This window comes from Corvus hawaiiensis, chromosome 26, assembly GCF_020740725.1.
Source record: "Corvus hawaiiensis isolate bCorHaw1 chromosome 26, bCorHaw1.pri.cur, whole genome shotgun sequence".
In the NCBI taxonomy this organism is placed as follows: domain Eukaryota; kingdom Metazoa; phylum Chordata; class Aves; order Passeriformes; family Corvidae; genus Corvus; species Corvus hawaiiensis.
This window is the reverse complement of record NC_063238.1, coordinates 23,447,144-23,462,797: the sequence shown is the minus strand read 5'-3', so window position 1 is coordinate 23,462,797 and position 15,654 is coordinate 23,447,144. Positions and strand designations below refer to the sequence as shown.

Sequence of the window (15,654 nt, the reverse complement as noted above, 5' to 3'; positions counted from 1 at the left end):
CACAGGGAATAGATCATGTTTGGAGAATTGGAGAAGGGCTGAGAAGATCCAGTGTTACTGCCTAAATTGAGCTGACTTTATTTTAACCAAAGGACCCTCTGGACAGCCACCACCCTCCTTCTTGCCAGAGTACGCTCTCACCCCGGCAGGCTCTGCAACAGGACACTGAGCATAACCCCTGTTTTTAAGATAAGCTGCAGAAACCCTTTCAGCTTAGGATCAGGTTAGATTTCCAGGACTGTTGGTAACAACTAAAAATGTTTCTGACGCATGCTCACCATTGAACAGCACTCCACCCCTCCAGGACTTCAAGAGTTTTAAACCACTTTTAGAAGATGGTTTTCATTCATCCATCTGATAACAAAAGGGGGTTTTTTGGCTTGCTCCTCAGCAACAGCACAAGAACTGTTTGTTCAGGAAGGCAGGCCAGCATGAACTTCAGTTCAAACAAACTGTCCCTGCATAAGCCATCTTTCTTTCTCCACCCTTTCCTGGCTGCCTACTGTTCTGTGCTTGGCAGCATGAGGATTTCCAAAATGTCTCAAGGATTTTAAATTCTATTTTGCTATTGGTAGCTTTATTTCACAGAGAGCAAACTCTCTGGCTTCTGTTGGCGATCATGGCAACACATTTCAAACCTCATTTTGGTGGTGAGATCCCTGTCAGAAGCATTTTACAACTTCAAGCTATGTGGTTTGTGTGTTCCTTTTTCTTTGTTGTTTGTTTGCATAAAACTCAAACTGTTCTCTAGAAAAGTAGCCCATTTTCATAATCAATAACAATAGCTGTTTCTATACTTTGTAGTCATATGGTCTAAATCATTGTCAGTCATTTCCTCTCCCATCACATCTTCCAAAAAATATTCCCCAAACCAAACTGGGAAAAAAAAAAGGAAAGGAAGAAATGAAACCTTGCCACGTTTTATTGTATCCATGTCATAAATTCATAAACTACTGAAAGTTAGGGTCAGTGCAAAGATAAGAATCAGACAATTTACACTAACTAATGCCTTTGTTACTGCTTTTTGAAACAAAGTTTATTTGGTGCATCTATTTCTTCTTTTGACAGCATGTGGACAATAAGAGCGTTTCTTCATCTAGTGAAATAATTGCTTTCCGCAAAGTACTGTTGGATCCAGTGACAGGAAATCTGTTTCAACGTTTTGTGTCACTGAAAGGAGACCTACTGGGGAATGGAGTGCTCTTTTGGCAAGAGGTGCAAAAGTATAAGGTATGGTGGTAAAACGGAGCAAAGGGAAAAGTATTCAATTTGCAAGCAGATGCATCCATTCTTGCATATTAGGAGAATTTTAACAAAAATATTTATGAGCATTCTGTTGTTCATAGTAAAGCCTCTTTCACTGTTTAAACTGGTTTTTTCTTCAATGAAAATCCTCACATCTTAAAGGTAGCTATTTTTGACTCAAATGCATTATCCCTGTATTTCTTTATGCTTCTTCAAACTGTAACATTCTTCAGAGTCTCTAAAGAAACACTGCTAACTCACTAATGCCCAGAGTTTGGTATACATCTGTTGAGCAGTAGAAATATGCAAGCATTAAAATGTTCATTCTGTCTTTATAGCTGCTATCTGAATTTGTAATTTCTCAAAAATGAGAGATAACTTTTAAATTCAATCAAATCTACAGATGTAAAGATGGTATCCACCCCAAAAAACCTATATGTACAATGCAGACCCCAGCTCCCTTGAACTTTGTAGAATCAAATTTGACTTGAGCTAAGCTTGGAACCAAAGTGAAATGTGATGGGAAAGGTCAGCAGGATTACCTCTCTCCCAAATATATGTAGTTTTGTGAAATTTCTGCTATGTGTGTTGAAACCCAATGGAAAACCTCTGGAGTGAAACTTTAAATCAGACTGCAACCTCCTAGGAACACCCTGGATTGAATGCAGGGACGCCACAGATGTTTCATGTGTTCCTCTTTCCTTTTGCCTCTGGGATAGCAAAAGTGCTACCAGAGTGCAGAACCTCTCCTGGGCTCCTGAACATAGCCCATGTGGACAGGGCAGGCAGGGAGCATGAGATTAGCTAACATGGTCAGAAACTGGGCTGTAAGCACAGCTGATGTTGCAGTAGCACTTGGAGAGCCTCCGCAGGCGTGTGGGTGTATTTTCACTGTTTAATTTTATGAATTTGAATTTGGTGTCTGCTTTAGAAGGTGAAGCTCCTCTGTTTCCAGGGGACAGTCTCTCTTCCTCACAAAGGCTCTGATCCCCAGGCAAGGAATCACAGTCTGAAATGCTCTCTGGGGTTGCTGCTGTCTCTCTCGTGGTTACAGAGTGACTAGCTTAGATTAAAACTCTGGTATGAAGGCATCTGGTGTTCCACAACATAAATCCTTTTCTAGATATTTGAAGTTTTTTTGAGACTTGTGACTCTTCATTGCTACGTTATGGAGGACATGGAAACTTTCTGCAAATTAATGTAGAGTGTAGGTTAAACTCTTTTCTTTGTAGAACTGCTCTCTGAAGAAAGCCTTTATTGTTTCTTGTCCCACCCCTTTTCCTGCATTTATGTTAATTTTATTTGTCTTGTTATCAAGAAAAAGTACAATCTGACCATATTTCTCCATGCATGCAATTTGTCATGGTTGGCAGTTGATGCTCTTTGTAGAAGCAAAGGGCTGGAGTAGTAGGAGTGTTGTGGGTCAGGCTGAACTGCAGGAATATTGCCAAAGGCGTGGGCAGCACTTTGCACAGTGCATATTTGTATTGTCTGAGCCCTATCATGCCATCAGGTTAGACAGAACTCCCTTTAGGAGTCAATGACTGCATCGCTCCCCATAACCCATCAGGCTGGCGGCACATCTTGGGACAATCCAAAACCAAGATTTTTTTTTTAAACAAATATGAAGAAACATAACTCTGTGGATCATTTCCATCTGTTCGTCTATGCTTGGTCTCATCTCTCCTCATATCATATGGCTTGTTTGTCTTCCCTCTTACTACAGCTCTCTGCCTTCTATGCTAGATGAGCGAAGAAAGCCGTAATAGATATTCTTAGGATATATTGAATATGTTTTTGCATTGCCTTACTTTCTTTATTATAGTTGTTATCATTCTTTTTTTTTTCGTTTCCAAAACTAAAAGTATTCATAATAAAGCAAGCCAACTCTTTCACATACCACATTTCTGGTTAAAAGCCATGGTTTTAATTTCTTTGCAAAGTAAATATATAGCCTTCTATAACAAAACTAAATTCAGATTCTTCATTTAAAGAGCTCTCTTCCTGAAAACTCTAGAGTCATCATTGTGTCTCTTAATATATATGTGATAGTCTCCTTGTGTTATATAAATTTCTTGATATAGATGGACAGAGGGAAAGTTCATGTTTCAAAGTGTTGGAAGGACACTCTTTGAATTATTTTTCCTTCATGTCAAAGTCTAATGCTGGCATTCTCAGGGTGTCAAAATGCAGTAATAACAGGTTTTACAAGAACAATAGGATCACATTAAAAAGTAGAAAAGCCCAGTGTTCCTCTGACATCTCACTCCTGTAAGTTCAGGTTTGTTTTTTATTCTATAGTGCACAGAGTTATTTCAAACCCCGAGGTTTTGGGAAACTAAAAAATCTTAATGAATGGTGAAAGTAGAAGATTTCAATAAATAGAAGATTCTAGTGGTAGCTGAAATTGTCCCCTCTTGTGACAACATTCCTGGTTAGAATATCTTGTACCCTCTAAATATTTCCCCTCTTTTGCTGGAGCACTTAAAACATTTCTTTATCTTTTAGTTACCATGGATATACAAGTCATAGCAGGCTCATTGTGAAAATCAGTGCATTTCACACTTGTAGATGGGTTTCTCTTTTCAGAAATGTCTCCTATTTGCCAGTAATGTACTTAAAATCTAAGCTGTTCCATCAGAACATGCAGGCAGAGATTATCACCTAAAAGCAATGGTTTCTATGTATCTGCATTTGCAAACCAGAAGCCCCATTCATGTCTTAAGCATGGTTTTGACCATGCACATTTACCAAAATAATTTTGCCCTGCATACTGAAGGAATTTATTGTATAATTATTTTTGTATGACTATTACTCTTTGATCACTGGCCCCCTGTAAAGGTTCTTGCATGCGTCTCTCTCCATTGACTGAAAAGGCTATTTTTCATCTTTCAGGACTTGTGCCATTCTCATTGTGCTGATGCCATAGTTCAGAAAAAGATCACAGCTATTATTGACTGCTTTATTAATTCTGCCATACCCCCAGCTTTGCAGATTGATATCCCACCTGAACAAGCAAAGAAGATTGTGGAGCGCAGGAAAGAACTGGGACCTTACATTTTTAGAGAGGCACAGGTAAGAAGCTGGGCGAATCTCGACCTGTGTAATAGGTCTGGCTAGAGACTGTGTGCCTGATTTTAAGAACAGTTTTCGTTGCTTATGTGACAGTTAGGACTCCACACATAAGCCTGGGCTTAAAGGAGAAAACTGTAGTCATATATTTCAATGAGACTGGTGGAGATGAAAGAGAGGCTTCGGATATATACTGCTCAGTAAAGAAAATCTCTGACAGCTAGCTGATCCTTGAAAGGTGTTATCCAGGTCTGTGTTAGGAATTCTGGCGTTAGAAATTAATTCTGTCTATGTTCTTAATTACTCGTTCTTTACCACTTGGTTAATGTCAGAGAAGTAATTTGTAGTTAGAAAGTTTGTGGGTTTTGTGTTTTATGAAAAATACAGATGTGAGTAAACCATAAAGACAACTTAACTTGCCGAATGCCTTTCCCTTCTTTATACAGAAAGTGTGCATTAAGTGGCTGTAGACAATTTTCTCTCTGATCTTTCTATTAATCAGGTTGAATAGCAATTTTTGAACCTTTACTACAGACTTACTATTTTCTTATCCCTCGGTACTGCCTTATCTTCTAAGTCCAAGAAAAGTAATTGTTCTTCTTTTCCTATAAAATTGCTACCGACACCTTTAGACATCAACTGTGAGTCCATAAAGTGTTCGGATGACAAAAGATGAATGATTTGTCAGAGAAAGGGGTTCATATAGGTCCTAAGAGAAAGAGAAGTCTCATTTCAGCCTGTGTAAAACCCAGTGAACTCCAGAAATGTGGCACAAAACCAAAGGAAGAACTAGGCCAAAATGATGTGACTGGAACCCGACAGTGACTCACATGTCACTTTCAAGCCCGTTGAGCCAGAAGCAGTGAGGTGCTAAGCATGCTTGGCTCCTTTGAAGCCAAGTTTCTCAATGCAAATTAAACATCTAAATAAATTGAAAAATGTGAGCCTTAGTACGTGCAGCAACAGAATTCACTGAGCCCCTCTGTTTGCTTTTCTAAAATTGTTTTTCTTATTCTAGTTCAAAAACGACCCTGTGAGAGATTATATCATTTAAAAATTATCCAAGATTTGCTCATAGATGTGTAATGTGGTTTAAGAGCCTTTCCAGAGGCAAAAAAGTATTTCCTTTCTCTTAAGGAGGGAGAAAAAGCCCTCTCCCTAATGAACTGAATATTTGAAATACTTGAGCAGAACAGTGGTGCAAAAGCAATTCTACTGGTGTATATTTTATCAAGAATACTTGTAAAAAATGATGGATGTTTTCATTAATGCAAACAATTGTTTAGGGAAATATAAAAAAAGAAAGTGCCTTTTAACTGTGTTTTAGGAAGATTTCTCACCAGTAATAAACACACTGATGAAAAGCATGTGCCGAGCAAAGCTGGGCTGAAATGTCAGGACGGAGTACGTGGGAGGAACAAGGCTGTGTGTTCAAAAAAAATAGTTATCTCATTCTGCATTTTATTTTACAGTCAACTGTTTCCTTAATACGGTCAAGATTGACTTTATTTTCTTCCTGCGCAGATGAGTATTTTTGCTCTTCTGTTTAAATTTTGGCCAGAATTTTGTAAGTTCCAAAGCAATACGGACCGTGACAAAATTCTAGTTGCCTTGGAGAAAAAAAAGGAAGGAAAGATGCAAAAGAAGGAAGGGATAACAGCAAAGGTAAGGCTCATAATGTTTCAGGTGACTGCTGATGAACTGAATAACATGAGCAAAGATACATAAATTAAAATGTCCCTTTCTCAGCCTGATCCAAAGCTACCAAATCTTCTTGTTAGATTTCAAGCTTTACATGCAACCCAGTCCTAAGGTGATTAGTTCCCAATTCTGCCAATGCATATACATACGTTTAACTTGAAGCAGATGAGTCAATGGAATACTCCTTTCATTAACCAGAGGAAAAAAATGTATTTTAGTCACCTTTTGTGCCAAGAGAAGAGAAAAAAAAGAAGGCTGAATTAAGAAAAACAAATCTGTGTACAATCCATGTGTACATGGGCTACTGCAGACCTGTTTATTAGAATTTATGTTCTGTATCACAACTGAAATCAAACCAAGCCCAAACGAAAACTGATTTCATATCTATTTTCCAGAAGGACTATTTGAAAATCCTGCACATTATTTTAAAAAATATTTATATAGTATATTTTATATGCTTTGCATAATCTTTGCCTTTTCTTGAATATTTCTCAGCTTTGAAAGTGAAATTGTTAGACTGTTCATAGTGAGTTTCCAGGAAGTTCCAGCACATTAACAGAACTGTGACCTCTACAGTGGAATGCTTGTTTGTAAAATTGTTTTTCTTGGATTTTTTGAATTAAAATATAATGGATTTCTTTTTCTATTGATTATAGGCTTTGAAAAAGTTTATTTTTTATTAAATACAATTTTTTGGCGAGCATTGAGGAGAGAACATTCTTTCAAGGGCAGAGAAATTATTGGACTTGCAAACTATAATAAGTAGCATTACAAAGACCTTTACATATTTTAAATATCATGTACATGTGTTGAGATGTTACACATGACAAGAACCACACAGGTATCTGGACAGATAAAGTCATAGGCCCATAAGAACATGTATACACTGTTATCCCCTTTTAGGCACGTGAAGGCTGAGGACCAGTGAAGCATTACTCAAGGCCACACACCAATGTCAAGGGAAGTCTAAAATCCAAGAACTCATGTTCCTTTCTCCAAAGCTCGTTGTCTCCATATACATATGTCTGCCAAAGCCATTGGCAATGCTTACAGTGCAAGAATGCAATATTTCAAAGTAATGCACTTCTGCATTTTCACAGACTTATTTTCCATCTGTTTGTTGCCTGTCTGTGAAATTTCTGATAAAGATCAAGGAATAAAGAGAAAATCTTGGGCAGGAGGGCAAAAGCCTAGCTTTTATGGAGAAAAAATAGGAGAAGTGAATTACGCTTCTAAGCAGGGAAAGAGAGTAAGAAATTCTAGAAAGTGTCAGGCAGAGAATGCAGCTCAGTAAACAGTTTGTAGACTATTCTCACAAAAAAGAACCCAGTAAACCAGTTACCTTTTAAAATTTCTTAAAAGAATAGGTGCAACAGAAAAATCTTTCCAATATTTTTAAAATCCTTTTCCCTTTCTGTTACTATTTAAAGAATTTGCCATTTCCTGTTCTCTTGCCTGAGATTTCTGTCCTCTCGGTGACAACATAACTATTCAAATGATTCAGTGTCCCTGAAGGATACTGATAAGGTTCATCTAATATGAGCAGGTTCACTTGTTGGCTTGTGGAAGGTGATGATTTCTTGGCCATGAAAATAAGGACTATTTTCCTCTGCCCCACCAGGCTCACTGAATGGGAGGAAAGCTCTGGCAAGGGTTAGAAACAGCTTTTCTTATATGTATCTCCTCTCCACCCCACAAATCAGTTGCTATTTTGGGTTTATGCCAAACAGAGCAATCATAGTTGCAGGGGAGGAATTTGCTTTCTTCTTTCTTTACACACGTGTCCCCTGGGCACTGAATCTACCTGCGCTCACCTTAGTTTTAGAATTGAACAGATAAGAGTTGGACTTTTATGTAGTATAGTAGAAAAAATGAGCAGACAAGGAGCTTTTCACCAAGCAGTGATGAATAAGTTGGTATTATTTGACTATCTCAATATTTTTTGTGTGTGCCTATTTGTTATTTAAGGGGCAAATTCTATCAAAGGCGTCCTGGCAATGGACTTGTTCCTTTGTTAGCTGCTAGATGCACATGCCACATACTTTCAAATATATTAGTCACTTTTTGTCTACTGCCTTGATGCCAGTACTAGTAACTGGTTGTATACATCATTGCATTTTATCTCCAAAATAGATTTTGGATTTTTTTGCTTTCAAGTGCAAAAAATAGCTTTAACTTTTTAGCTTTAATTTACACTGTAGATTTGTACTTACTCTTTCCATGACCTTAGCAAAGAAAGCCGTCAATATTATTTTCCTTTTCTCTTAGCAATAAGCTTATATGTTAGTAAGTGGTGTAATGGCATGGGATCTAAATTTGCTATAACATTGCTTAATTTATTATGAGAAGTCATTTTTAAAGACCTTGGTTAATTCACTATTCTCATTGAGAGAGCCAGCACACATAAACTGCAGTGCAGTAGTATTCATGCTGCCTCTGTGTTTGCATTGGCATCCCTTTTCCACCAACTGTGTGTGCCACAGAAGTTACTGAGCCTGTTTCTACAGAAAAGATCAGCATCACATTGCCTGGGCAGTTCTGTACCCAAAAGTCACTCTTACAGTATATAGGTTCATAGGACAGTGGGAATGATGAGGAAGGAAAAGGCACTTTGGGAGCAAAGAAACAAGATAGTGTGATCTTTTTCCAGATCTTTCAGGGACTTAGTAAGTGACTTCGGAACCATTTGATCTCCTTTTTTTTTCTCACTTTCTCACTTGGAACATGGGAGGGTTATATTACTCAGCTCTTGCAGATGTTGTGGGGTTAACTATGTGAGGTAAAATATGACCATCGGTTGATGTTTATAAAGGGTTTTGGGATCATCAGACAGAATGTGCAAAGGCGAAACAAAACAACGTGAAAATGACAAATAGTCAATCACCAGAGCAGTTTGCCAAGGGTTACAATGCCTTGGTCTTCACTGTAGATTGCCTATTTTCCTAACTTGTATACTGTAGTTTGTACACAGCTACCAGACCAAGCTGGAATGAATCACAAATCCTACATTCTAAATTTATACTTGAGGCCAAATTAGAGGCTCACAATGTCCTTTCTGTCCTTAAAATATGTTCTATTGCTGTCTATCTGCCCTGTCACCTAGCTGTATTTTGGAGCAGGTATTGAATCTGAAAGGAAGATGGTCTGCAGGAGTGTAGAGGACAGGAAACTAGAAAAAAGAAATGCTTTAAAAAAGCAGCTGCTATTTTTTATATGCCCAACATGACGAATTATGAAATTGAGCATTACAAAACATTACTGCAAATGACACTATCTCATTTCCAATGACAATTTTTGGTTCCTCAGACTTTGATTTCTACTTTAGCTCTGTAACGATTGTTCACATCTAATTATGAGTTTTTAGTATTGGCAGGGTAAAGAAGCGGGAAAAAAACTCATCAGCTTGACTCAACTTAAGTCCTTGACTCAGCCTGAGCCCTTGACTCAGCTTGAGCCCTTGACTCAACTGCCAAGGAGTATTTTGGTAGATGAGCTTGATATGAAGAGAGGATCAGAAACATCTTTAGCACCTGTAGATGGATATGGGAGGAAGGTAAATAAAACAAATTTCTACAGATGTCATTCAAGAGATAAAATCATCTTGGGAAAAGGGGAAGGGGGAGTTTGATTTTGAATACTGCTGTCACACGGTTTTTCAATAACCGTTCATTCTTCTACAATTAGCTTTCCAGTTGTAAGTTTACCTACCTTACAGGTGATTTTTTTTTGTTGTTGTTTATTCATTTTTTAAGATGTAGGTTCTGAGTAGTATTAACAGGTAAAAGAATGTTAAGGTCCTATCGTGCATGGATTAATAAAGAATCTGTATTTAAAGATAAATTGAATAAAAGGTAGTTCAGTTCTGAAATAAGAAGCTTTTCATTAGTTGTGAAATTCATATCCTGAAAGAACTTGGTTTAGGGTAGAGTCCTGTTCTGGTCATATGTCAAAAACTGAAGCTGAACTCCTTTAGGAAATCTAGGTATTTGAAAATCTGACAGCAAATACCACTTTAGGACTTCTTCCATAACAACTCTGAGTATGCATCAAATCTGTAGTCTAAGGTACCAGTTATTTTATTGGGAAATGGGAAAACCAGACATGATACATTGGGCATATCAAGGGATCATATGAATGGCTGAGTTGGCACTGCCAGAACATAATGGGGAACCTGTGCAACCACTTAAGCCCAGATATGTCACGAGAATCAGGAGTAAATCACTGTAAATTTGGCCACTGCTTGTATTCCATAGAGCTCTTCTCATGGCATTATGTTAGTGAAGAGCAGAAATAGAAAAATGCACTGTTAAATACCCCCAAAATCTGTAACCACTGTGAATTGCATAGATAAGCTTACACTCTTACCTTTGAGTGGACCTTTTTGCTTTTGCTCATACCTATTAAAAAAAAGTGAGTTGAGTGAGCCAGTATATCCCTGGCATATGCTTAAGCCCTCAAGAAGAGGCAGAACAAACAATAATCTTTTAAAGGGCAGTTTCTTCTGTAAGCCTCTTCCTACCATAGGAAGGTGCTGGAAGTTCTTACTGAATCATGATATGATAAATTGGCTCCAAATTTGTCATGCTATAAGATAAAAACCAGGTCAAATAAAAGTGCAGTTCTCATACTGGGAGAGCAGCCTATTATTTATATGCAATCTGAACTGTGGTTGTTGCCTTTAAAAGCAGTATTTTATCCTTAAAAAAGGAAAGGATGACATCTTCAGTTGATCTGCCTCTAGTGGTAGCAGCATTCTGCTGGAGAGGGGAGGCAGAAGGAGCTGTGAGGCTAATGAGACCAGTGAAAGGACATCCTCTAGAAACAGCTTTTCTTATACGTATCTCCTCTTCACCCCACAAATCAGTTGCTATTTTGGGTTTACATCAAACAGAGCAATCATAGTCCTACGGGAGGACTAAGGGTGTAGCACAGAGATAAAATCAAGTCCTTGATAGCACAAATGATATTTTGGGAGGGGAAAGTTTTTTAAGATGAGAGAGACTTAACACTCAGACCAGGGATGGAGAATAAATATAAACATTGTATCTGTCAAACTTGCTTAAATCATGCTGTTTTGAGATTTACTTATTTACAACAATACTATTTTTCCCATTATTCCAATATTGTAATGAAAAAAATCTTCTTAATATTTGTAATTATCCAGTAGCAGGAATATAACATAAACAAGTTTTTTATTTTACTGTTGAAATGGATCAGAAACTACAGTGATATGACCTGAAGGCTGATGTCTTTTGATGGTTCTTGCAGGCTTCCTGGTCCTATTCCAAGTACATAGAAGCCTTGGAGCAGGAAAGAATATATGTTAAAAGGCAAGAAGATCTGGATCTGGAGAAACCCTCATTATCATTCTCTGCAGGTTATTAACCAAGCTCTGTAGTTTAGCAGGACAAGCTTATAGCTTAGGTGAAATTCTCACAGTACAAGGACTTTGCTTGCTCTTCTTTTGAGTTGTGTACAGAAACCTCTGCCTCTCTTTTGCTGTCTGTAGGGAAGTTGCTCTCTGTGCTGTTCTCATGAGTGATATATTTTCTAAGAAAGGAAAAGTAAAAGGTGCAGGTTATCAGCACTGCGTTTACTACACAGGTCCTGCTGCAGAGAGGAATAAAGCCATTTCTTAATTCTGCAGTGACATGGCAATCACATATGCATTTCACCTCCCTGGCTTCTTGTGCTTCATCAACTTACATTCAAGCAGATACTGAAACCTCTTTCTCAAAGTTTGTCAATATGTTTTTGGAGGATGTGAGAGGCATTGCTTCATCCTTGCTTCAGCTGTGAACATCCTCATAGGTCTTCTGTTTACCTATTAAAAATATCCATTTAGCAGTAGGGCTAGCAATAGCACTATGTAATATTCAGTTCCTTCAATTTCACATAAATTTAATTTTTTTTCCATATGCAGATTCCTTCTCTGTGTCCTCTCTGAAGCCTGAAAGTTCTGTGAAAGCCACCATTCCCACAAAGCGTAAACTGTGAATCTTCCCAAGAAGCAGGAAGTGAGTACGAGACTGCCAACAAGTGTGCTTTAAAATGTGATTTCTTAAAAGCTAGTTTTCCTGCTGCCAGTGCTGATGCTAATTAGTAGCAAGTTATCCCACTCCAAATCATGTTTAGCCTCCATATGAAAACAAGCTTATTTTTCACGCCAGCCATGGTTAGCGGATCTAATGTTGACCAGATGGAATTTTTTTGCAAAATGGCAGTCTCTAAAATTAGGTTATCTAAGCTTTCCAGTTAAGATATTTTAAATAGGAACACGAGATGACTGGAGAAATCTCAGACCCTATGAAGTTACTGTCAAGAACCTGACACAGAACTAGCATAGATCACCTTTGCCAAAGCCAATTAAATATTAGACTGAGAGAAAGAAGTAGGAAAGCAAAAAAATCTGTTAAAGACAGAAAACCAGATTTTGCTTCAAAGCTTGAATTTCTAGAAGGAAGAATCCTCTAGAGGTTTTGTTTTGGTATTTTTAAGCCTATGTTGAAATTAGGTGGACTTAAAAAAATTAATAGAACTTGGAATATTGCTGCCTTCCTTCTCTGCTTCTCCTTCTTCTAATTCCGTACTTAGCACTGCTATTTTAGGCAATTTGGTGTCCTGCCCTCACTAGTCCTCCTAAAATTCCAAGTATTTGAACATAATCTTCCTGTGGCAGCATTTTCTGAAAATTACTTCAGAGAAAACTGCAGCATTCCTTCCTTTCCTCACATTCTCTTTCTGCCCTCTTATCATGTCCTATAGTTGCGGTTAAAGTAATCCAGCCACTGGGGCCTCATGTGCCTTGCAGGTGTGACTGTATTCCACACATGGTGCCTTCTGCTCCACTGTTCTGCTCTCCATGGAGCTGGATCATTGTGGGGAGTCCTGGCGCAGGGCCTCTGCTCCTGCTCTGTGGCTGAGAACCCTCCAGCTGGGCCCAGTCACCACACACCTGCACCCCTTGCTGCAGCCCAGCCCAGCCATCTCTAGACCTCCCTGCTGTTCCAGACCTCAGAACTGCATTCCTGCCAGGCATCAGGCTGCAGTACAGGCTATCACAATAAGAAAGTTGAGGTTCTGAGTAATTTGAGAGGTCTCTCCCACCAGCTTCCGTTGCAGCCCACTCTCTAATGCCACTGGAAATTTGCCTGCCACTATCCTATAGTGATCTGGCCACTCTGCTGGTAGGGTGAGATAGCCACACAAAACCATCAGTGCTCTTGATGGGGCATCTTCCCTCCACTTTGTAACAGAGCAGGTCACACCTTGTCTATTTGGGATAAATGGTGAGGCTGGCAGCAGGAGGCTTGTGAGAGAGGCCAGGGCTGCCATGTGCTGGGCACAGCCAGTCCCAGTTGCCTCCAATGGACCCATCACAGTACCTGGCTGATCCCTCAGCCAAGATGGTGGCACCTTGGGGAAACCCATTTCAGAAAGAGCAAAGAAAGCCAGAGAGTGGAGGAAGGAATACAAAGAATGATAAACAACAAGGAGCACCAAGGGCAGAAGAGGACATATAAGAGGAAGAGGTTAATGAGGAAGTTGAGGAGGAGGAGATGCTCTATGGTGGAGCAGATATTCCCTGTGGCCTGTGGAGGACTGATGCTGCAGCAGAGGAAAATAGTGAGAAGGAAGAAGGGGCTTCCCAGTGCCTCACCAAAGGGACAGAGTGCGACCTGTGGTGGTAACAAGGAGGGGAGAAGAGGTGCTTGGAGTGAACTTAAACCTCGGAAACGCAGACGAAAAGTGTTTTCTCTCAGTGTGTAAATGTTCTTACTTTCTTTCCCTCTCTCCCCCACCACCCGAATCAGTAATGATTTATTCTAATTTGCAATAAATTAATTTCCCCAATTTGAGTTTATGCATTTATTGAAGAACTGTTCTGATTATTTCAACTGGCTGAACACAGCAATGACATTTTGTTACCTTTTCAGGCACATTAAAATCTCTCTGAGGAAGGCAATGCAGAGACATTCAATGGAGGTGGCCAGGAGACACAAATGTAATGTGCACGCAAGGTTTGTTCTTACAATTCTAGAGCAAAGATGACAACTTGGAATATTTTTAAGAACCATGGGATCAAGGGTAGAAAATAAACATCTTCCAATGTGTTCCGTATCAACCTGATTGCGACACTGGCTCTTGTGTTAATAATTTAATAATACACCTTGAGGCTCAAATCACAGTAAGATTCCACTGAAGTATGCATGGCGCAAACTACTAGGTAGTCTCCATCTTAAAGATCATATAATCAAACACAGTTCTTCATTGCCTGATCTAATGAATAAGTAAAACACTGCCTTGAACTGACAGCCCTGAAGCAGTGTGTTTTGGCACGCTGCTCTCACTATGCAATTCACACAACTTCTGTTCATTGAGGATAACTCATGAGGTCTGTGAGTTATTATAAAGACAAACGCTCTTGTTGTTTGCTCCCAGTTCAGTCTGATTCCTGTTTCAAAGTTCACCTTCTGTTTAATTTCTGAGTTTTGATCCACAAGAAAGGCTTAAAATCTATCAGGACACAGATGGGATTGAGAACTTCTATAAAATATCACTCGTCCCAAGGCATTACTCAACAGAAGGTTGCAGGAGCTCATGGCTCTTGTGTAGCTCTCCCAACTTCTAAAAAATTTTTAAAAGACTTGGGGCACAGTGATGTGGGGACTAAGGACCAAGGATTAATTGGGGAATTAAGAAGGGGTGGGGGAAGAATTAACTGCTAGGCAAGAGACAGGATGATACTAGACCTCTCCACATTTTTCAGACCACTTTAAAAACCAGTCCCCAGCCACAAAGCTGTTGGCTCCATTCTTGTCTACATGTGTGTAACGCATGTAAAAGAAAGGCTGATCAGTGAGCTCCAGCAAGCTGAGTTCCCGAGGATTAGCCCTGAGTTAGGGATAGGACTGTCTCCTGCTACTCGTCCTGACCCCTTGGACAAGGAGAATGAGCCATGTAGCCCTGTCTCCTTTGTCAGAAGTACAGGTTCTTCAGTTGGAGCTCTCAGATCATGCTGCTAAGGACCATCCAAGAGTGGTTTCATCCTCAGTGTGGAGGGGCAGCTAAGGACAACTAATAGACTTCTTCACTCTTGACACAAGAGTGAGCAAGAATTGTAAGGGATTTCCATTAGGAGTGGCTTCAGACCGGCTGGCAGGGAAGAAATACACTTTCTTTTATGGATGTAGTTGCCCTGCTCATACATTCTCACAGAAGGAGCAAGGGAGATCATTGGTTCATTTCCTGCTTTCCCTATGGTTCAGAGTTTGCTTCATGTTTGTCTGCACTCCTTCTATGTTTGGGTTACCTGAGAAAGATGTTTTTGGTGGAAGCTACAAGGGAGTAAAACACAAAATACTTTCCCTGGTTTTTATGTTTTCCCAAATTTCACAAATGGAGTAAACTTTAATGTTCAATACATCTGAGGAGGTTGGAATGCAGCATCTTGTAGTGAGCAAAGCACATGTGGTACTGTGTGGCCTACCACTCATTAATGTGAAAGGCAAAGAAGAATCATGAAATGCCATAAATGCAGTGATGTATGTCACCCTAAAAAGCACATGGAAGGCCACCTTCTACTGGTCAGTACAGTGCACGTAACCAAATGCTGGAGCACGGCAGGCAGTTTAT

At 39.3% G+C, this 15,654-nt stretch overlaps 1 protein-coding gene across 1 annotated transcript in view; it reads left to right on the top strand.

Annotated features, from left to right (window-relative positions):
* Window positions 1–14,143, top strand: part of RGS22 (regulator of G protein signaling 22) — a 61,083-nt gene extending 46,940 nt beyond the window's left edge. The window contains exons 21-27 of the mRNA XM_048287132.1: window positions 1,069–1,230; window positions 4,141–4,320; window positions 5,842–5,982; window positions 9,383–9,571; window positions 11,287–11,395; window positions 11,942–12,035; window positions 13,956–14,143. Of these exons, the coding sequence (XP_048143089.1) occupies window positions 1,069–1,230; window positions 4,141–4,320; window positions 5,842–5,982; window positions 9,383–9,571; window positions 11,287–11,395; window positions 11,942–12,015 (855 nt within the window). The 3' untranslated portion in view covers window positions 12,016–12,035; window positions 13,956–14,143. The remainder of the gene's footprint in view (window positions 1–1,068; window positions 1,231–4,140; window positions 4,321–5,841; window positions 5,983–9,382; window positions 9,572–11,286; window positions 11,396–11,941; window positions 12,036–13,955) is intronic.
* Window positions 14,144–15,654: the final 1,511 nt, after the last annotated feature.